Source organism: Orcinus orca, chromosome 5 (assembly GCF_937001465.1).
Source record: "Orcinus orca chromosome 5, mOrcOrc1.1, whole genome shotgun sequence".
Lineage (NCBI taxonomy): Eukaryota > Metazoa > Chordata > Mammalia > Artiodactyla > Delphinidae > Orcinus > Orcinus orca.
The window spans coordinates 13,034,669-13,058,428 of NC_064563.1; the positions used below are offsets into that span (position 1 = coordinate 13,034,669).

The 23,760-nt window shown below is 37.8% G+C and overlaps 1 protein-coding gene across 3 annotated transcripts in view; it reads right to left on the minus strand.

Annotated features, from left to right (window-relative positions):
* The window catches only part of CAPN7 (calpain 7), a 37,814-nt gene extending 16,319 nt beyond the window's left edge, over nt 1-21,495 (minus strand). Inside the window, exons 1-10 of one of the 3 annotated variants that reach the window (XR_004484390.2) lie at nt 21,136-21,495; nt 18,556-18,664; nt 14,704-14,861; nt 13,124-13,191; nt 10,929-11,129; nt 9,093-9,179; nt 5,454-5,580; nt 4,567-4,652; nt 3,212-3,305; nt 1,036-1,182 (exon numbers count right to left, since the gene is read on the minus strand). Coding sequence is in view for 2 of the 3 variants with exons in the window: in XM_033432007.2 (XP_033287898.1) it covers nt 1,036-1,182; nt 3,212-3,305; nt 4,567-4,652; nt 5,454-5,580; nt 9,093-9,179; nt 10,929-11,129; nt 13,124-13,191; nt 14,704-14,861; nt 18,556-18,664; nt 21,136-21,237 (1,179 nt within the window). In the remaining variant the exon portion in view is untranslated. The remainder of the gene's footprint in view (nt 1-1,035; nt 1,183-3,211; nt 3,306-4,566; nt 4,653-5,453; nt 5,581-9,092; nt 9,180-10,928; nt 11,130-13,123; nt 13,192-14,703; nt 14,862-18,555; nt 18,665-21,135) is intronic. The other 2 variants (XM_033432007.2, XM_004271949.4) reach the window with 2 other exon arrangements.
* Between the last annotated feature and the right edge of the window lie 2,265 nt (nt 21,496-23,760).

Consider the following 23,760-nt stretch of genomic DNA (forward strand, 5'->3'; position numbering starts at 1 on the left):
CCTACCTGGATTTAAGCACAAGCCTCTCTTCTTACAATCTCTGCTGCTTTTCCTGAATTCAAAGAATTGTTTTACTGATAAATATGATGAAAACTCAAAATGTTTAACAGAAAAAACTGCTTTGATGATGATGATGACAGTCACTCACCATTTACTGAGTTTTTACAATATGACAGTCACCTTTCCTAACATTTTACATATATGCTCATTCCTTCTCTCTTTCAGCTGACTGGGTAAATCAACAGGCAATGGATTAGAAAGCTAAACTAAAAATATTTAAAGGACAGAGCAACTGAACATGGAGGCCGGGAAGAAATTTTAACATCCTATTACCTTTAACTATGAACTATACATTCTTGGACTATCATTATAAGAACCAGAAGGATGAAGGAGGCTGGGTACTAGGCAAGGATACTAACTAGGTATGAATAATGGGTGATTTGCATATATTACTTCAATTAATCTTTACAGTTCTTGAGAGGTGAGTATTATCCTCACATCACAGACAAGCAAAAAGGCTAAGAAAGGGGTAAATACCTTTCTAACACAGGCTCATTAGTGTTATAATTCAAAGTCATGCTAGTCTGAATAATTTCTGGCATAAGGCCAGTGGTTTACAACTAAAGGACACTGGCACATACCTTGATTTTACAGGTTAAGTTGTGTTAAGGTTGGGAAAAACTAACTCCAAACTCCTTGAACCTGAATTTACAAATCAAAAAAAATATACAAGGATGACAATATGACATATCCCTTTGATTTGCAGAGGCTTCTCTGGAAAGGTACACTGTATTTAACTGGCCATATATCCCATCAGACACATACACTTTAGGCTTTCCTGAACACCCAATCTATACAATGTGCAAATAACCTTACAAAAGAAAATATGTACTCCCATGATAAGGTGACTGATCAACATTTTTCAGGGGTTGATAATGTTTTCATTTAAACCAAATATATCATCTATAATCTTTTGAACTTAAAATAGTCATATCAGATAGCAAAAGTCTGTGCCTGGATCCTCTTATTACTTACTGAATTAGATCCTGGGAAATCATATCCTCCCATGACTTTCATGTATGCTTTTTCTATGAGAGAAACCCATAATTCACTTTTGTTGTTAGAGTAAGAACACAGCAATTCTCCCTTATGATCCACAGGTAACTGGTCATCAATTATCACCTGGAGAAAGAGAACATTAATTTCCTTAGGTGGTATAAAATATCTTAAAATCCTTTCTATCAAAAAACCTCCACACCTTTCATACTGATAAAATAAAAGGCATGCTATGCTTATTGTTAAGGTAATGATAGTTTCAAATTTCTAGAATCTGATCAATTATAAAATGTTTTGTGATGTCTTTCTTCAGGTTGACATCTGTCAGGTATTAACTTTGAGCCAACTGTTTGGTTAAATGTTAAGGATCGATCAGCAAAATTGTTAGAAATTCTAGAAATGTATACTATATCTAAAATAATTACAGAAGGGCTTCTCACTATTAAGCTAAATAACAATACTAACCTAAACCTGCAGAAAGATTCATGCTGTGTTTAGTTGTAATATATTATGGCTAAAAAATACATTTAAATAGTAGAGAAATATAGAAGTAATCACCACAAAGATACGGCTTCTAATTCACATTATAGAGTGATTTGGGAAACAAGAGGATAAGAAGAATTTTGATCTAATATTAACAGAAGAACTATGCAACTGTATTTTGAAAGATTCTTTAAACAAGAGGTTATCTAAAAATTATAGTTCAGAAAAACCACATCCTCAATAATTTTGTTTAGTTTTTAAGAAATCAGCTAGAGCAGTGGTTCTGAAAGGGTATTCTCAGACAACAGTATCATCATCATCGCCTAGGAACCCGTCAGATATTCAAATTCTGGCCTCCTCCGCAGACCTACTGAATCAGACACTTTAGGGACGGGGCCCAGCAATCTTTTCTAACAAGCTCTCCAGGTGATCCTGTGCACAATAAAGTTTGATTATCATTCAACTACAGAGCAACTTCTCAGTTTCTCACACGGGAATCACTGGGGGATCTTGTTTAAATGCATATTCTGATTCAGCAGGTCCAGGATGAGGCCTAAATTCTGCAATTCTAACGAATTCCCAAGTGATGCTAATGTTGATCCCTGGACTTCCGTGAGTCGACAGGAGCTAGAGAATCCTAACAACACAAGGCCCTTACAACATGGTTCGGAATCCTTAAAGAAATTAAAGATGTGAAATTTATTTATTTATTTATTTTTAAAATTTATTTTTGGCTCCATTGTTGCACGTGGGCTTTCTCTAGTTGCAGCGAGCAGGGGCTACTCTTGTTGCAGTGCACGGGCTTCTCATCGCTGTGGCTCCTCTTGTTGTGGAGCACGGGCTCTAGGCGCGTGGGCTTCAGTGGTTGTGGCACACGGGCTCAGTAGTTGTGGCTCACAAGCTCTAAAGCACAGGCTCAGTAGTTGTGGCACAGGGGCCCAGCTGCTCCACAGCATGTGGGATCTTCCCGGACCAGGGATTGAACCTGTGTCCCCTGCACTGGCAGGCAAATTCTTAACCACTGCACCATCAGGGAAGTCCCAAGATGTGCAATTAAAAACTATGTATATATTTCACAAAGGAAAACAATATTAAAGGTATCTTACATCTCAATTTATGACTATACACTTAAATTGTTCTGACCTAACAGACTTAGTATGTCTGATATCCTTTTAATCAAAAAGATAGTTAACAACCATCAGATTAAAATTCATTTTAAGCATTAGCAATCATTAGCTCAACGTCACTTCTGGGAACTTTCTATAAATTTTCCCAAACCCATTTTTTAAAAGACTTTATGCTTGTCATGATTTTTATTTTTAATTATTACTGATGATCTTATTGTAGAAATATGTATAATATCACAGAGTCAAAATCAACTAAACTGACTTTTAAAATGTTTATACAAACAACATTTTTTTTTTTTTTGGTGGTATGCGGGCCTCTCACTGTTGTGGCCTTTCCCGTTGCGGAGCACAGGCTCCGGACGCGCAGGCTCCGCGGCATGTGGGATCTTCTCGGATCGGGGCACGAACCTGCATCCCCTGCATTGGCAGGTGGACTCTCAACCACTGTGCCACCAGGGAAGCCCCAAATAACATTTCTTAATGATTCTACTCAAGAGCCAAAGGTGGGGAAGAGAGAAGGGGCTGATATGGGGAGAAACATTCACCTTTCTAGGGACACCATTGAGGTGAAGTTTTACCATATACTTTCCACATGGGTTGTACTCTGGCTCACCATCCTTATTCTGAGGGTAAATTATGCTTTAATAAGGAAAAGAAATAGTGAAATACCAACATTAATATTCAATATAAACTACTAGGCAGAATATTACATTTTATTTAAACATATGCTATTGTCTTAGAGATTTTATAAAAATAAACATAAGAATATTTGTCTATAATAGGCCTGTAATAGAAAAAGAATTTTACCCTAGTCAAAGTGCTTATTCAATATAAATAAATGAAGAAAATATCTTATGCAATCATAGAGCAGAGCATACATTTTACAATATTCTGAAAAATGCTCAGTTTTTAATTATATACTATAATAAATTTTCTATTCAGTGGATATATTTTAAGCCAGTTAAAATAATCTACTTTTGTCCCCAAGACATAAAGAGAAGACCATTTCAATTAACCACAACTAAGGAAATTATAACTCTGACAGAGATAAAGTGAGCAGAACTCTGATAAAGTACACAAAATTATCTAGTAAGAAACCTGTAGAAACTATCAGTATCAATTTTCTTTCACAAACTGCACATTATTTACTTACATGGTCTGTTTATCCAGTGGCAAACGGCTTGAAACTAAGGTATCTGTATCTAATTCATCTTTGTACTTTCAGGACTTAACAAAAACCACTTGGGAAGAGTTGTACAAAAAAATTATAATGCTTAATTTTTACACTGAATATTTTTAAGGTAATAAAATTTTTAAAAATTGAAAGAAAAAGTATTTCCCAGTACCATTTCAGTACATTCTGAAGCAGTTCTAGCCAACAAAAATGTTATTTTATATTTCACACATTATATTTTAAAGTCTTATTTAACCCAATATATCAAAAACATTATGATTTCAATAAATAATAAATATAAAAATTTGAGATATTTTCCAAGAGACATTTTTTGGCGCTAAGTTTTCAAAATCTGATCCATTTTACACTTATAGCCTATCTGAATTCAGACTAGCCCATTTCAATTATGTAATATCCACATATGGCTTATGGCTACTATACAGTACAGTGCAGTTATAAATATGACATGATTTTAATGTGACCAATTTCATTTATTGCAAAACATATTTATTTCATTTATATTATGCTAACTATACGTGCATATGTTCTTAGACTGTCTTAGCAAATCCTTCCACACTCACAACCCATCTGCTTGACACACAAGGGCCATAATAGTCTAAGTGATATGCCATCCTCACTTTCTGTGCAGATAAAGCCCAAGCTTTTAATTTCTAGTTACGAGACAATTCTATGAAAAGGGCTAAAGGGACAAATATAAAATTTTACCTGGTAATCAACTTCTTATTAAATCGTCTTTCATAAGCTGCACTGATAGCCAGTGATGCCACAAATGAACAATCTGATACTATTGTCTGTTAATAAGAATTTATTAATACATTCATTTATTCATGCGATTTCAACATTACCACAATATTTAAGCATTGCTTCTAGAGCCTAACTTTTTACACTAAATATCTTGACTGTTGCTTGAACAGGAAAATAAGAAATAGAAATGCCATAGCGCCAACTAACACGTGTTTTGTTCCAACAAATCCTAGGAAAGACAAAGTATTTCAATTAAGTTAATTTAGAATAATTAAATATGGATGAAGCATTCCTACATAGATAAAAAGCATACTCAACTGAATCACACTCTTTTTAATGACAAAAAATTACGGGCATTTTTAAAAAGTTGGTTTACTATAATATGACCAATTAAAATGAATATGCACATCAAAAGATTTGAATCATAGTATTTCAGGACCATTATTTTTATACTCATGTGGAAAACATCTGTGACTTCAATGCTCAAATGTCATTAATAAACTTTACAATAAAGTCACAGAGTTGTTCTACCACTGAAGTGTTTTAAATTAGCCCAATACCTTTCTATCTCTCCTATCTATTCTCTTATCAAAGGTGAAATTCAGATTCTCAACTTTCTCATCCACAAGCACATATCAATAAATAGGATGTATATAAAAATCTGTAATTGTTCAACAGTTATCATATCTCAGTATGTCTAAGTCAAAGTATGCAGGGTGAATAATTTTTCCAATTATACTGATGCATCTAAATATATAATAAAAATCTAAGAAAAAAAGGCAAATGCGTATTCAAATTACTTTAAAATGTTGGCTTTTCATATAAAATTATACAAAATAAAAGTTTACCTGCTTTATGCTGAAACTAGACACAGTATAAATCATTGTAGGATTGTTGGTGAGGTCTTCTGGTCGTACCCATTTAGAAAATGTAGCTTTTTGTTTAGGTGATAATGGTAGCTTGCCACATCTATCACTGAGGTGATAACAAAAATTAAATAATAATAATAATGATAAAATTAATCGTAAAAGATGACTCAAAAGCAAAATTAAATTTCCTAGAGAATTTTTTTTTGGTATAGTGATCACAGCTAAACTATATAATCCGAAAAAACCCTCTGGTCAAATACAGCTCTTTACACTTAACCTTGATTCCAATCTGATTATCCTCTTCAATTAAAAAAAATGTACATAGATAACTGAAAACAGAAGAGCAACCTAAACTCTTTTATATTTATTTTAAGAATATACTTTAAGAGTTTAATCTAGCATGGTTATATTCAAGAAATTCAGTTTCAGTAAAATGGAGCCATTAACAACAATACAATCTGATTCATTCAAAAGGACCGAGGAAGCTACAGATCTTTATGCTGGCTCTTGACAAACTCTTCTCTGCAAGGCTAATAATGAGAGTATCTAATTACTGAGTAATAAACATGTGCCAGGCATCACACAGAAGTATTTTACATACATCATTCATTTAATCTTCAGAACAATTCTATTAAAGCAAATTTTCTGGAAAAAGCTTTAAGTGATTAAATAACTTGCATGTCGAAGAGCTAAGAAGTAGAAGAAAGGGTATGTGAATCCAGGTCTCTGGTGCCAAATCCACCATCTTACCCGTTACCCTCTACTCACACTGTGTAAGGAATATACTGTGTAATATTTCTGCAAAATTGACGTATAGCACAAAATTTTAAAAATCTACCTTTCTTCAAACTGCTTCTAGAGCAAGGGCAACAAATCTTTGGGTTTCAAAAGATTTCTAGGATAATATAAGTTGTATGGTATGCAAACTGAAAAAATATAACACTTTTTTTTAAAAAAAGACTGTTGATAGACATTAGGAGAAAGAGAGTTTTGTGGTCAGATGGGATCTGAAAACTCCTCGTTAAAGTATTGGTTTTTCTCAATGGAAGGACATCTCTAAACCTTTAATAAGCCAATGTTTACTGGAACTCTCTTAGAGCAGAATATGGTATATAACACTTCTCAAACTTTTTTGATGGTCATCTCATACATCTCATAGAGCCACTGGTGTTCTAGGCAACATTTTGGTACCTGTGTACTATCAGGGCCTGACTAAACAGACAGTGAGCTGGGTGAATTGAGAAGAATTTAAAGACAGCTATCATAAAACTTTTAGGAGAAAAAATAAGGCTGAATCAAATCTAACCTGCCATATAAACCAGAATTCAGTAAATCCAAGACTCCTTAATATCTGTTTCTCTCAAGTCACCACTAAATCAACAAATTCAATGCTTACTTCTTAGAACTTTAAAAATATTTTATAAATATAATGTTTATTATAATACATGACCAGAAAAGAAAAAAATTTAGTCACCCAATCTTTCTAACCAAAGATTCATACACTGGGGAGCTTTTAGCCATCAGTCTGCTATCTCTGAATTTTAAAATGTTTACTGTTACTTTTTCTTCTGATTATTCTTACTGTAAAATAATCCAGAAAACAAGAAAGGAAAAACCTTGCCAGTTACAGCATTTAATTTTACTTGATTTTTCTTAAAATTTAATTAACTCAGTAAGTATTCACTGAGCACCTGCCACATGCCAGACACTGTGCAGGCACACGTTCTCTGTCCTCATGCAGCTTATGGTCCCGTGTGGGGGACAAGCACAGAGCAAGGGGTCACACACACAATGTAAAATCCCAACTCTGACAAGTGCCATGCCTAAACTAAGGGAGTTGGTACAGTTATATTTTTCTGTTTCCATTACATGGTAAGCATTTTCCCACGTTACTTCATTTCTTGAAAACTTGATTGTTCATGATTGTACAAAATTCTTCTTAGGGACATTTTGTTGTATGAGCACTAAAAATATGATTTATCTCAATCTGTTACACAAAGACTGGAACTACTTAGAAGTTTATATCTCTGCTTCGATATAACCATTTAAGAGCATTCTAGAATAACTGATTCACATTTTCATAATTATAAAAATATTGATGAATATCTTTTATATAAATCTTTGACTAGATCTGTAAATATTTTTTAGAATTGGTCTCTTGAATTGAAATCACTGGGCACAGGGGTATAAACATTTTTAAAGTATTTGAAATGTATAGCCAAATTACGTAATATAACTTAGTATTTAACAAAATAATTATGTTCTAATAGTTAATCCTTATTATATAGTGCTTGCTACAGAACAAGCACCATTGTAAGTGCTTTATATTTTAATAACTCATTTAACCATCACAGTAACACCATGAGGTGGATTCTATTATTACTTTAAAATCCGAGACAGATTAAAAAACTTGCAATGTCACACAGGGTATGACACTGGAGAGCGTGGGTCTGGATTCTGTGCCCTTAACATCAGTGCTATAAGCTTCTTAGATATAAACAATTCCTAGATCCAAATCAGTCACTAGCATCACATGGGTGCCTGAGGAAAACGTTATGCTGATAACTTACTGGCTTTGAGATGTTTAACTTCTGCCCATCCAAGAAGAGCAGAACACTTGAAATGAGAGAGCAGCTCTTTTGTTCTTTATAGTCTTTATATATTCTGTACACAATAAGCATTCAACTCTCTGATGCTTTCTGATAATAAATACAATATAACATGCTCACTGCAGAAATTTTGAAAAATAAATATGTTTTAAAAAGTAAATCGCCTAATTTTGCTGCTTAGAGATAACCACTGTAAACATTTTGATGTATAACTTAACATCATGTTTTTCTATATATCTATAAACACAAGAAAAGAAAAATAAAATTTGGATGTTATATATAATTTTCTATCTTTTAATATTCATATATCGCAAGCGTTTTCCTTATATTCTACGGACTTATTTTTTGTGGAGAGCATAATACGTAATATAATAATATGGACATGCCAATATTTAATCACTCCCATATCGCTGGATACCAACTTTGTTTCAATAATTTTCTGCTGTAACAGACAATTTGGTAAATGCTCTTATTATATACATCTTTGACCGAATTATAGTTTCCTTGGGAAGGCTAGAAGCTGGGAGTCCTGAAACAAACAATGGTTTTAAGGTTCTTGACATAAGCTGCCACTGTCCTGGCAGGCTGTGCTAACACTTTCATAATGAACCCTTTTCTTGAATTGGATCTTCTTAGTAAACAACAACCCTGTCATTCTATTCCACCTTTCCATTCAACAACTCTGCTGACTTGCCTTTCTGCTGTGATCCAACACCAACTGGGCAAATATTTACCCACTACCTACCTTGTGCCAGGTACCGCGTCAGACACTATGAGTATAACCTTAGGCAAAAGGAGGCGCGCGCGTCCCGTCACCAGGGAAGGGTCGGAGGCACTCTCGCGATGCTGCCACACCTCCTTCCCACAGCCACACCTCTTTCCCAATCGAATTTTTTGATTACGCATTTTAATTTCAAGGCTATGGATTTAATTGGATTCCAGAGGATGGGAAAAGTACTGAAAAATCAAAATAATTTTGAAAGTAAACATTGCAGTAGTGTTTACTTACCAGAAAGGCATTGGGTAAGCAAAACGTTCCCTCAGATCAATGCTCATGAAAGGAACGTATTCCATACCATTTATTTTTGACGTTGTCCTATAAAATACAAGAAAAAAATCTAAAGTAGATGTTCAAGTCTACCTTGATTACCAATTTTATTTAAACTTCTTAAAATTCAAATGACAAGGTATGGTACTGTAATAAAATTAAACTCACCACCTCATATAATGTTGATAACTTTATTTGAACAAAATTTTCACGAAATAGTTGAATACCAGAAAATAACTAATCCAATTCAATTCAATCAGTTATTCTTTTAAGACTAACATCCTTTACAACAAAACAACTATCTCAAGATAGGGCTACACTAGAGGTACTGAAAGTGTCACCAGGACACAATGCGAATTGTTTCCTAAGCCCAAAGAGAGAAAGCAATTGCTTAGTTATTTGGGGATTTAAAAAACATAACATTTACAATTCTGGGAAATATGTTCTTTATATTTTCTGGTTATGAGACTAAGGAATGGGTAGTGAAGAAGGTAGTGGCACAGATAACAGTTACAGCCTCTTGACAAATTTAAGAAATGTGACTTGTAGTAGTTTTGCATGTTCTCTTCCTGTTTTGTTTATACGTTTACTTGCATATATTAGCTATTTCCTTCTGTTTCTTTCCCTCCTTTCATTTAGAAGGAATTGCAGGGTAACTTCACCATTTAGTCTCTAGGTAACAATATACAATGAGACAGTGACTGAACTGGAGGACTAATTAATGCAGCGGGTGATGAACATAACATCTGTGTATCCTCATCTTGAGATGGTGAGAGCTTTTCACTTGTATGAAGGACAGCTGCATCTTGTTAGGTAGAAACACAGAGCTGTTCTGTAGTAGTGAAGAATTTCAAACGTGTGCGGAAGGGAGCATGTGGGTGCTGAGTAGCCAAAGTGTTGGACTGTTACTAACTTGTCTCTCAGGTCCAAAACCACTCTTTTTGTCCTCCTTTGTGTTGTGCTGGTTCATATGCATTTTTTCTAGGCAAAGAGACCCAGATTCGTAGGAGTAGGATTAAAATCTTTAGCAGGAAGAGAGAAAAATGCCCCCAGGTGGCTGCTAAAGAGGAAGGAGCCCTTCTAGTGCAACTTCAGCAAACGAGAAAGAGCAACCTCATGATGCGCGCAGCTCTAAGCAGGCTGATCTCCTTCAAAGCCCAAGTGAAGAACAGCGGCACTGGCTCAGAAAGCGATCAAGGATTTCCACAGCCTGTTCTTTTGTATTCTTAATATCCCCTGAGGCTGCTTCCAGACACTGAGCGGGCTTCCCAGCCCAGGTGTAGGCAAACTTTTTCTGTAAAGGGTCAGACAGTATCTAGTTTTGGCTTTGCAGTGAGGTCTCTGTCACATATTCTGGGTTTTTTTGTTTTCTTTTTTGCAACCCTTTAAAGAAATGTAAAAAAACCATTCATAGCTTAAGGCTGCCCTTTGCTGACTCTGGCCTAGACTGCTATTTCAAGGTAACAATTAGGGCTCTGATCAAGATGGAAGAGATGATGAATGGTCTGCCATAGCTCTACTTTGCCCCATAATCTTTATTATTCAATTCTGAAGAATGCTAAGATTTTCAGAAAAAAATACATCTAGCGGAAATGAGAATACTAAAATATATTAGAAGAAATTTTAACCATTTCAAGTTGTGACTATGTGACAACATAATTTATAATTACATAATAACAGCATGACACATTATACCAAAGATGTGACTACGACTCAGCAAACCTAATGAGAGTAACATTACCTGCATTGATTATGTTAACAAAACTGTTCATTACAACCAATCATACACTGATTTACCTGAGAACTTCTATTTCTTCTGCTGTGTATCTCTGTCCTTGTGCATCACATGACTGTGGACTTATAAATGGCTGAGGTCTTTCAAGGAAGGGATTAGTTCCTAGTGGAAAATGTGCTCTCACTGGAGGTGGCTTCGGTTTAATATTCGTTGCCTTGATTTTGCATGATGGCTTTGTTAAAGGCTCACTCAATGCTTCTGCTCTACAATAGAGAGAGGTACAGAAAAACCGTTCTAGTTTTTCTTCTCACATTTAAGCTTTCCAGAACATAAAATTTACTTCAAGAACCAGTCAAGCATCCCTAATGTAAAATTAGTATATAAAATTCCTACATACTAGTCAACAGTTCACTACTTAAGCTACTCCCAAAGGTAAGTATTTTTGCAAACAACATTTTATTGACAACATTAATTGAGCACTTATTGCATGTCAGATCCTATGCAAAGTAAGGGGGATACAATAATGTACGAAACACAAACTCTACTCTCAAGGTGCTCCTAGCGTTGTGGGGAGAGAGACAATTGCATCAAAAGTGAGATGCGAGGCTGGAAGTACTCTATGCAAGTGAATGCACAGTAGAAATTACTGACTTGATGGGAAGCGGGTGAGTCAGGGAACATTTTTCCAAATTGACATTTGAGCTGCAGAAGAATCCACCTGGAGAGCAAGGAAGGGTTCTAAGCAGAGAGACCAGCATGAGCAAACGTGTAACAAGCTAAGGTAATTTCAAAAGAATGGACGGGGCCCCTGTGAACAGTACAAATGAGAGGCAGCAGGAGATGAGACCAGTGGCAGGGACTGGATCACGGAAGGTCTCACATGGTATTTAAGGGAATTTTGACTTTATTCTGTCAAAGAACTAACAATCTAAAAAACAGAAGTTCTTAATCTAAGGTCCTTATATGAGATTTAGGAGTCTTGTTAACACTCTGAAATTATATGCAAATAAAATGTTACATTATCTTTTCTGTACAACGTGTCCATTCTTTAGAAGAGATCCTAAAAGGAGCCCGTGACTGACCCATGCCCCTGAGCTGAGGATGCACTCAGAGAGTACTAGATGGGTTACCTACATAGGTAATAAAAGCCATCTATGATTCTGACTGGGGAAAGAAGTAAAAATGGAGAAGATAGCTACGTGTCGAGTGCCCATAACTTCATGAATTTGGAGAAACAAACTAAATGCTAGCTGATGGTAATGAAAAGGAGGGATAACCGCTATACCTCAATAAAAAAGAAGGGCTGGGGGTAGCACAGCTACCTAGTCTGAGCCTCAAAAGGAGATATTTTAGTAATTCGTGCTATAACTATAAATGCCATTCCACCCTTTTCCTTTGCCTATAAATGCTTTGTCTATACAAGAGGTACAATTCTCTTGGGCAAATACATTCATTATTTCTCAACAAATATCTACTGAGCACATATTGTATGCCTGCCCTCTGCTAGGTGCTTAGTTTCAGCATTGAACAAAGACAAAATTCTCTGTCCTCAAAGAGCTTATATTTGGGGGACAGGGGTTAGAAGGGACACAGACATTGATAACAAATATGATAAACTGGGAAATCTCATATACCTTAGAAAACAGTAAGAGTTACAGGAAAGAATATTAGAATAGACGAAGCAGGATGAAAGTACTGGAGGAGATTAAATTTTAAACAGAGTGGTGATGGCAGGCCTTATTGAAAAGTTGACATTTGAGCAAAGAGTTAAGGGAGCTACACACATGTATAATTTGAGGTATCTGCATGGCTGGCTCACTCTCAGTTTCTCCATTTCTAGTAGTAGCTCTGGAAGGGCTCTCTGGAAGTTCTCTCTTTGGAAGTCTGATATTAAACAACAGAAGGGAGTCTACCATTTCAAATACCATAATCATTTTTGTTTTAGACACAGCAAAAACTAAGTAAAATATTTCTTGACTGATTTGTTATTTTTTGAGTTTAAAGCACGGATGAAGACACAGAGATGAATAAGATGCTCTCTGTTCCCCTAAGGAGTTCACCATCTAATGAGTCAAAATGACATGTAGAAAAAAGCAGCAGGGAACTAGAGAGGGGTAAATTCACTCAGAGGAAGAAGGCAACTTTGCTCTGGATCTCAGGTTTGCTACCACGAGCTCCACCACACATTCAGATAAACCACTGAAGTAACACAGTACGCTGCCATCCACAGATAAGAACTCTAGGGACCAAAACTCACCTGTCTAGTGCCTGTCGTGCCAACTGCTTCAGTTTGTTTTGCAGAGTTTTATCAGCGGTTTCATAAGACTTAAGAGAAAGAGAGACAGATGTTCCAAAGCATAATTATTAAGTTGCCTGATCCATGATATTTCTAAGCAAAACAAAAACATTACAATGCACATTACACTTCTTAAAATTATGAGAGAATAAACCAAGACACTTTACTTTTGTCCTTAAAGGTATCATTTAAACTGTGTTGAAAACTCATCACCACTTAACCTAACACCACTTAATTCGGACAGGTAGTAAGTGGAACAAAACCGTATAATCACAGTGCCACAGAAGGCCTGGCAGCAGGAACCCCAGAAGAGCAGGGCTACTGTACTGAGTGAAATAAGTCAGCAGGAGAAAGACAACCACCTTATGCCTTCATTCATATGTGGAGTCTACAAGACAAAACAAATAAACAAACAAAATAAACCAAACTTATAGGTACAGAGAACAGATTAGCGGTTTCCACAGGGGAAGGGGGTTGGGGGACCGGTGAAATGGGCGAAGGGGGTCAACTGTATGGGGATGGAAGGTAACCAGACTTGCGGTGGTGATCACTTTGCTGTGCGTACAGATGTCGAATTATAATGCTATACTGTGCACTGAAACTTACATAATTAAAAACAAAAAAAACCCAGCACTTACCCGTAGTCTCAGGTACCTACAGAAATGAGGCTAGATAGTTCCTCTGAATAAAAGACCTTGGACAAAGAGCCGGCCCTCTGAACAATGCTGAGAACACCACTCTCTACCACATCACATCCCCTGTGAATGCGCTACTCTTACGCACTAGATGCCCCGGAGAGCTAACAGGCCCACTGGGCTCCTCGGGAAGCAGTAAAAACCGCTCAACATATAGACTCTACACTGCAAATTAATAAAGCTCTCCCAAACCACTAACTTATTTCTTAGTGTATGAAATTGAAAAAAAGGGGGAAGTTTTATTTTTTTTGTGATGAACCAAAGTCGTTTTTTCCCTTTTTTTTTTTAAATTGAAGTATGTACAATGTTGTGTTAGTTTCAGGTATACAGAAAAGTGATTCAGTTATACATATATATCTATTCTTTTTCAGATTCCTTCCCATTATAGGTTATTACAAGACATTGGGTATAGTTCCCTGTGCTATACAGTACATCTTTGTTGTTTATCTATTTTAAATACAGTAGTATGTATCTATTAATCCCAAACTCCTAATTTATCCCTCCCCCAGGAAGTTTATTTTAAATTCACAGATTGTGATGGTGAATTCTTCCTATAATAAGTTAATTTTACTTATAGGGGTATAAAAAGGTCAAAAATGGTACCTATAAGTTAAAAAACAATTGCCAAGGGACTCAGCCTCAATACTGTCAAATTTTTAACAAGATGTTAAAGTCCATTATTAATTTTCTATTCTTCACTATGTTTTAATGAGGAGTAACTTAGTTACATGTATAATAACAGGATAATTTCTTTTCTTTAAGGAATTGTTAAGTAAAACTCACTAGTAAGGGGAGAAATTTCTTAGCATAATTCCACCAAACTTAACTTGTAGCTATTATACATACGGTTTTCAGACAGAGATCTACAGCTTCTGTATACAGTTCTATAGCATCTTCAACATTCCCTTTTTCATCTTCATCAAAAGCTTGTGTAACGAGGAAATGGGCACGCTCTAAGTCCAACTGATGTTTTGATTTCAAAGGATCCGCACTCTTTGACTGAACTAGGATAGGAAAAAAAGCCACACAGAAGAACTAGCATAGGAAGAAAGCCACATACCTATATATGTATCCAGGGAACAACATACCATTTTAATTCATTCTTTACCAAAATTCTATAATCCTTCATTTAAAAAGCTTAGCAAGGTCAAAAAAAAATCCTTAAAAAAATTTCCCCTGAATTTCTCTCTGTCCCTACCAGCACCTTCTTCATTTAAAAAATAAAACATAGGAGTTCTCCACACAAAAAACAAAACTGAAACTTGTAAAAGACTAAATCGAAAGAAACTCAATTATGTTTTAAGGTAATTTAAATTTTTATTCAGTATAGACAATAATTATGTAATATACTAGGCCTTGATGATAAAATGCATGCTGTTTCCTATTCATCTGGGTCCAGAATAAGCTATATTTTTACTGCTCTTTGAAATAAGTGCTTCTGTTTGTTTTTAATATAAAGATACGTATCCATAAGAGACCTGCATCTAGAATATATAAAGATCTCTTACAACTCAACAATAAAAGGACAAACCCAATTTAAAATGGGTGTGATGATGATGTCATCAACTTGTGTCAACGTGACTGGATCACAGGTTACCCAGCTATTTGGCTAAACAAGATTTCTGGGTAGCCTGTGAGGATGTTTCCGAATGAAAGTAGCATTTGCATTGACACTGAAAGCAGACTGCCCTCCCCAGTGTGGGTGGGCATCATCTAATCCACTGTGGGCATGGACAGAACAAAAGGCAGAGGGGGAGAATCTGCCCTCACTGCAGGACTGCTTGAGCTGACACATTGGTCTTCTCCTGACCTTGGACTGGAACTCACACCATCAGGTCCCCTGCTTCTCAGGCCTTTGGACTTGGACTGAACCACACCACTGGCTTTCGTGAGTCTCTAGCTTGCAGAGGGCAAATAGTGGGACTTCTTAGTCTCCATAATTGCATGAGCCAATTCCTCATAATAAATCTCTTTATGTACATCCTACTGGTTCTATTTCTCTGGAGAACCCTGACATATACCATGGGCAAAGGATCTGTACAGCCATTTCTCCAAAGCAGATATTCAATGGCCAAATGGCACGTGAAAAGATGCTCAACATCATTTGCCATCAGGGAAGTGCATATCAAAACCACAATAAGATGCCATTTTATACCCACTAGGATGGCTAAAATAAAGACAGAAAATAACAAGTGTTGATAAGGATGTGAAGGAAATGGAACATTGCTGGTGGAATTGTAAAGTGGTATAGCCACTGTGGAAAACAGTTTAGCAGTTCCTCAAAAAGTTAGACATAAAGCTACCATATGACCTAGCAGTTCTACTTGTGGGCATATATCCAAGAGAACTGGAAACATATGTCCACACAAAAACTTAGACACAAGTGGTCAGGACAGCATTACTAGTAATAGACAAAAGGTGGAACCAAGCCAATATCCACCAACTGATGAATGGATAAATAAAATGTGGTATATTAATACAACGGTGTATTAACCATAAAAAGAAATGAAGCACTGATACATGCTACAAAATGGATAAACCCTAAAAACATTATGCTAAATAAAAGAAGCCAGACACAAAAGACCACATACTGATGACTCCATTTACATGAAATGTCTAGAATAGGCAAATCCATAGAGACAGAAAATAGATTAGCGGTTGCTAGGGCCTAGGGTGTGGAATGGGCGTGACTACTAATGGCTAAGAGAAATGTTCTGAACAAAATGTTCTAAGAAAATGTTCTGAAGTTAGATAGCGGTGATGGTTGCACAACTCTGGGAATACACTAAAAACCACTGAACTGTACACTGTAAAAAGTTGAATGTTATGGTATGTGAATTACATCTCAATAAAACTGTTTTTTTTTTAAGTTTTAAATTTTGTTTCTCTCAAAATTGTGGTGTCTGATCTTTTAAAAACTGTAACGCTCGGTAACACCTCTCTAAAGTATGTATTAATCCCATTTATTAAATGAATGTTAAAATATTTAGCTCAAGGCTTCTCAGCCTTGGCACTACTGACATTTTCGACTGGATAATTCTTTGCTGTGGACAGTGCTATGCATTACAGGATTTTCCCTGCAGCACTATCCCCGCCCTCTACCCAACCAGATGCTAGTAGTATACTGCATCCCTACCCTGGCATAAACACCAAACATCTCTCCAGACATTGCCAAATGTCTCCTGAGGGGCAAAACCGATTCTAATTGAGAATAACTATCGAGCCTAAGGTTTCAGAGCTACAGTGGAAGGGTAGGGACTCAACTTAGATCTTTGAATTCCAAGTCTTGAGTTTCTTATACTACACTGGTGAATTTCAAACTGGGTTACCTTTCCCCAACCCTAAAGTCAAGCCATCTCTCAAAGTCTCTTGACTGTCAGCAGACTTTATCTGTTTTAAAAATTGGGATTCTGAACAAGATTTTTATTTGATAAAGGACTCTCCTGTTTGAAATAATCATTAAGTAAACCATTTAATTCTCTACAGATTACATGCATTTATTGAACAAAACAGGTCGAAAAACCGGCAAAACATTTAATGTATATTATGCTTTAAAAATCCTTTTTGAACTTTACTTCTGTTTCACTGGCAAGTTTTCATTCTTCAAGAGATTAGGGCTGTCTCATTCCGTGCCTGAGTATCATATAAACATCACATTTATAAATTTTAAAACTTCATTTACTTAGCTGGGAAAATGAAGTGCCTCTGAATTCCATGGTATTTTGAATACATGAATCAGTATAACTTTGTATTAAGTGAGGCCCTGACACACAGGCAGTCCACTTTTCAATGCATGCAATTTCCGGGCACTGTCTTAAAGGAAAGTGCCATGTCTGTAAGGGAACTGTCATAATAAGAAATCCAACAATCAAATCTACTCTATCCTAACTATGAGCTTGTAACTGCTCTTACCTATTCAGAATGAGTGGTAGAAAGTAGCACAAAGTCCATCAGAGAATGCTGAATAAGACTCCTCTAAGCTTGTGGCTTTATTACACAGCCCCAGAAAAAAAGGGGTTAAAAAGAGTCCTCAGTGACATGAATGCATTCCTAAAACAAAATGTCAATAGATGATCATTTTCTTTCCTACCATGTGAACAACCAGATTTCGCCAGGAACCACTTACCTCTAACAGAACTGCGATCATTAAGCCTGTGAACTTGTTTCACAGCGTTTGCAAAAATAACTACAGGTTGTTCCAGGTCTCTGCTTACATGTCCCTTTTCCAAGATATGGTTTAAAACAAGAGTTTAGCTAAGGTCTTGAGGTTGAGGATATCGATATAGTAAAGACTGTGAACCCACTGTTGAAGTCTTCACACACTGAAGAGGAGGAGTCATTTAATTTTAATAGCAGGAGAGGGCACGTGACAGATGTTTAAAAGCAGATTTTAACAGGGTCCTAACACTGACTCTGCCAATGATACACTGTTTGAATGTAGATAGTTCATCTCTATCCTCTGGGAAATTAGGATATCAGACTATATCACCTCTAAGGTTCCTCTTCACAGATTTATCACATATTTCCACATTATGATTTTCAAAGATGTGATTACCAAAAAAGAAATCAGCAGCAACCAAGTGAGGATCAAGAATCAAAGATGAAAACGAAAAGCAAAGAGAAACACAGGGGAAAAGTAAGATGTGATGCGACAGAAGAAAAAAAATACAGTGACATGGTTAGTAGTCCTTTACCAACCTGCTGAATGTAAAGCCTGCACTCTTTCCAGATACTCATTTATTTTTTCTTGAATATGTTCTAGGCTTGATCCTGCCATCTCAGCATAAATTAAAGCTTGTGCAGCTTCCTAAAAATAAAAAAAAGAATTCAAAGGAATCTAACAGATCAATTACAATCTGAATTTTCTTTACCACTTTCTAACTATTGGTTTCTATGAATGACAAAACAAGAATGTCTTTGATACCAGTAATTTTTTTCGTAAAGTAAATGAGATATATTCCTTTACTACTTTTTTTCAGTTCTCAATGCTCTCTTTCTCCTACTGTTGAAAATTTATGAAGTCAAATAGAAGGGGTTGATTATAAGTATTTTCTTAGAATAACTGTGATTTATATGTTCTCTGTTTTCCTTTTTCTTTTTGCAATAGGTCAGACTTGAAATTATGTACTGTGAAAAGGTGAATTGAGTCTCAAAAGCATTAGAACAGATAGTACCCGATACAATTAAATTAAATATCAATAAAAGATTATAAGAAATTATAAAGGTTAAATATCCCACAGTGGAAAGAAAATCTTTCTCCACAGAAAATATTGTCAAAGGGGGACACATTTTAAGGCAGATTTCAGTTGTATGAAATAAACTTATTTTAATTAAGAAAACCTGGATTTGTCTTCCAGTTATTCCATGACTTCCTCAGCCAGTTAGGCTGTGCTGGCGAGGAAAAGCCTCCATTCTCGCCATCACCATTCCAGGAGGGTGACCAATGCTACCACACACAAGAACCACAGAGAGACTTTCCCAAGTACCACCACCTTCACTGCAGTAATCTAAGCGTGTGCACTTCAAGGAACCTCACGCCTTGTTATCTGGATCCAAAGAAGCCATCTACTGAGCATCACTTTTTTTTTTTTTTTTTGCGGTACGCGGGCCTCTCACTGCTGTGGCCTCTCCCGCCACGGAGCACAGGCTCCGGACGCGCAGGCTCAGCGGCCATGGCTCGCGGGCCCAGCCGCTCTGCGGCATGTGGGATCTTCCCGGCCCACGAACCCGTGTCCCCTGCATTGGCAGGCAGACTCTCAACCACTGCGCCACCAGGGGAGCCCTGAGCATCACTTTTTGAATCCAGTTATTGGAGCAGGAATTGTTTCCCTGAACCTACAAAATCAGTAAGAAGAGTACAGGTTTGATCCAAATGGAAATTGGGGGTAGAAAACATGTTTTCCTCAGATTCTGCAATTCAGATATTTCAGGGGAGGAAAATATAACTGTACATGTAAATATTAAAACTAATTTTTTAAATTGTTGGTATCAACTTTATTTTGCTCATTTTGCTTACACTTGAAAGTGATTAACAATTAAGGAATCCCTAATAGAACAGCATGAAGGCAGAAAACACTAAATATCTGATACAGTTTACATAAATAGCTCCTAGAAACACAACCACTTTTCTGATTCTCTCAAGGAAAAGAAATTCTTCATAACAACATGCATGTAATCCTACAGCAAAACAAGAGGCACTGTACAGTACTTCCTTTCGCTTTAAAAAAGCTATTTTATATGGCACTATTTTCACCTATGAACATTTGTCAGTTATTTCACAAAACTAATAAAACAGTTTTACTTTTAAAGAAATACCATCGTCATGAAATTGTCAAAAAAAAAAATGTCCAAAAAGAATGATTCTGAAACACACCCAAAGTCTCTAAATATAGATTACAAAATGAAGGCAATCAAATATTAATCTGAGAAAAGCAAACCACACATTATTGACAGCATATAGGTTTATGGAAAAAAATTACGATTACTGTATTATCAAATTCTTTCTAAAAGAAAAGATGACAATGTCAAGAGGATACAGCTATCTGCACGAGGAGCCGGAGGGGTGTGTTTGCAAATGCTCAGGATTGGGGAGCAGGCGGTGGACTGTGAGCTCCTACTCTGATTTAGTATTTCTGGCCCCAGTAATTTACCCAAAAGAAATACCAAAGAAACGTGTAAAGCATTAGCTATAAGGGTATTATGATGCTGAAGATCCATAATGAACATAAAATGGCCAGAAGAGTTTGTAAATAAACTATGGCACACCCACATAATGGAATACTATACATCTATCATTAACAAGTTTATGCTATGAAACTTTAAAAAAATTCAAAAATTTTTAAAAGTTCAAATGCAAAGAACAGATTTTAAAAAGTATAAACAGTCTGATCCAAGTTTGTTTTTTTAAAAAAGGTGTGCACACACACATGCGTAGAAAACCAAATAGACGTAGATGTCAAATACCAGGATACGCGATGTTTTATTTTTGATTGACTTTCTGCGTTCTTCCGTGAGCACTGTTTCCGTGTACATCCGTGACGGTGAGAAGCTGCGAGCTGACAGTCCAGCTCCGCCGCCGCCCTCAGGAGCGGTCAGCTGGGGACTCGCCGGCCAGGACCGACCCCAAAGCGGCGACCAAGCCCGCCGCTGGCCGGACCCTGGGGCGGGGGCAGGCCTGACCCCTCAGCCCGGCCCCCGCCGCGAGAGGGACAGCGGGACGGGGGACCGCCACGCCGAGCGCGCCCGTCCCCTCGGCACCTGGACCCGCCCCCGGCCCACCTTGTAGTAAAACACGGCCTCCGAGTAGCGGCCCTCGTGGTCGCGCTGCACCGCCAGCCGCGCGAACTGCACCGCGTCCCGCTCCAGCGCCGCCGAGTCCATGGCTGCCACGCGCCGAGGACCCCCGCCGACCGCCGCGCGCCCGAGTGCCGGGCGAGGACCCCGGCCGCACGGAAGGAGCGGCGGAGCTCACTTCCGGCGGCTGAGAGAGGACCGCGACCGACCCCTCGGCAAAACTCCGACTTCTAGCCCGCTGGCAGCCTCGCTCCGCGGCCACCGCATTCGCCGTCCCGCCCACCGGCCACACTGCGCAGGCGCAGCCGGGCCGGCGCAGGTGTTTTGGTAGCCTGGGTTGCCGGGCTCGCCGGAGGGTGCGGGAAGGCGCGGGCGGTGGGCAGGGCCCGGCCTGCGCGGTGCCGTGTGCACGTGACTGCCGGGGCGCTCGGGATTGGGCAAGCAAAAGAGGTGCCACGTCTGAGCGGCTGCCGGCTTCGTAGTCCGCCTGTCCGGGCAGTGACTGTGGAGCCTGTTGCCGGCCAGGCTGGGAGGAGGGGCGCATGCGCCTCCCGGAAAATTTTTCCCCTGAGCGTAAAGAGAAGGTGAGCAGTGCTTCTTCCCAACATCATCTGAGATGACTTTTTTTTTTTAATTAGGGGAGTGAAGTAAGGATATACGATTCTTAGATACTTTTTTATAATATTTATATCCACAAGCTGAGTCTTAATTAACCCTGTATACATGCCCCAGTGTATGGTATTGGTTGAATTGCCAACAAACAAGGTAATGCATTTTCCCGTGTACTTCTCCTTAGCTTAACTTAAAGCTGTTGTAATTAAATACTCAATTAGGTGATTATTTGATTAGTGTCTCTCTCCCTAAAACTCCAAATTCAGAAATAATAAAAATAAACTAGTGAGAGGCTCCACAATACGGATAAAACTCAAAATTCACGCTAAGTCAAAGAAGCAAGACACAAGAATACAGACTGAGCAACTTTGTTTACAAGGAACACTAGCAAAGAGGAATCTAATCAATAACGTAAGAAGTTGTTAGGGAGCCATCGACTAAAACTGCCTGCCTTGGTGGGGCACCGTAATACCTTTGCTTCAGTCTCCCACCTCGGGATGCTTCAAAAGAACACAAAACCAGTGAAGGGCCCACAACCAACCCCAGGGAAAATCCAGGAAGGGCCAAGAAACGGAGGAGACACCAGTCCATAAGATGTCTTGCCAATCTCCCCAGAAATCCTTGCGCTGGAAACCATCTTGACTGAAGGATGCACCAGGAAGGGCCCTGAGTTGGACCAAATGAAGGCAAAAGCAAGATGATTGGCCAGAGACAACCGCAACCCAGAAAGCTAACTGCACCACCATAAAGCCTGAGACTGCGAGCCATGAGGCAGAGCAGTTCTCCTGGATTCCCTTACCCTGCTGCTGTCCGCCTGAGGGACCCTTTCCAATAAAGTCTTTCGCTTTGTCAGTGCTGTGTCTCCTCGGACAATTCATTTCCGAGTGTTGAACAAGAGCCCACTCTCTCGCCCTCAAAGAGATCCCATCCAGTGACAAAATCACATCAATGGTTGGGAAGGGATAAGGGAACCTTTGGAGGTGATGGAAATGTTTTGTATCTTGTTGGTGGGTGATGTCAAAATGTACATCCATTTGTTAAAACCTATCACACTGTACATTTTAAATATGTGCTGCTACCCTATTTACAATAGCCAAGACGTGGAAACAACCTAAATGTCCATCGATAGATGAATGGATAAAGAAGAGGTGGTACATATATACAACGGAATAATACTCAGCCATAAAAAAGAATGAATGCCATTTGCAGCAACATGGATGGATCTAGAGATTATCATATTAAGTGAAGTCAGAAAGAGAAAGACATATACCATATGATATCACTTATATGTGGAATCTAAAACACAACACAAATGAAGATATGTACGAAACAGAAACAGACTCACAGACATAGAGAACAAACTTGTGGTTGCCAAGGGTGAGGGTGGTGGGGGAGGGAAGGATTGGGAGTTTGGGATTAGTAGATGCAAACTATTATATATAGGATGGGTAAGCAACAAGGTCCTTACTGTATATACAAACCATATGGAAAAGAATATGAAAAAGAATATATGTATATATAACTGAATCACTTTGCTGTACAGCAAAAAAAGATAAATGCATGCTTCTAATTTTTCTTAATTACACCTCAATAAAATTGTTTTAGTTGGCCTGCATTTAAGTGGGACTCATTTCTTAATTAATTTAACCGTTTCTTCACATTTTGTGAAGTTAATAGTAATAACTATCTCATTGGACTGTTGTAAAGAGCATAGGTGGAGAATTTGACTCTGCCTGGCACAAAGATGGTTCCCATCATTAGCTACAACAGTTTTATAACTGAAGCAGGGATGGTTTCTGTCTTCACCAGGTTTATCCCAGAATTAAGCCCAAGCTTTGGCCCAGAGCAGGTGTTGGATAAATATTTCAAAATGTTGAGTGAGTGAACTCCCCAACTAAATATACTCAATGTGCCCTCCCCCATCTTTATTCTGAAGAATGAAATAGAAATTCCTTAACACAGAGTGGAAGGTCCTTCAGAACAGGAGCTCAAGGTGTG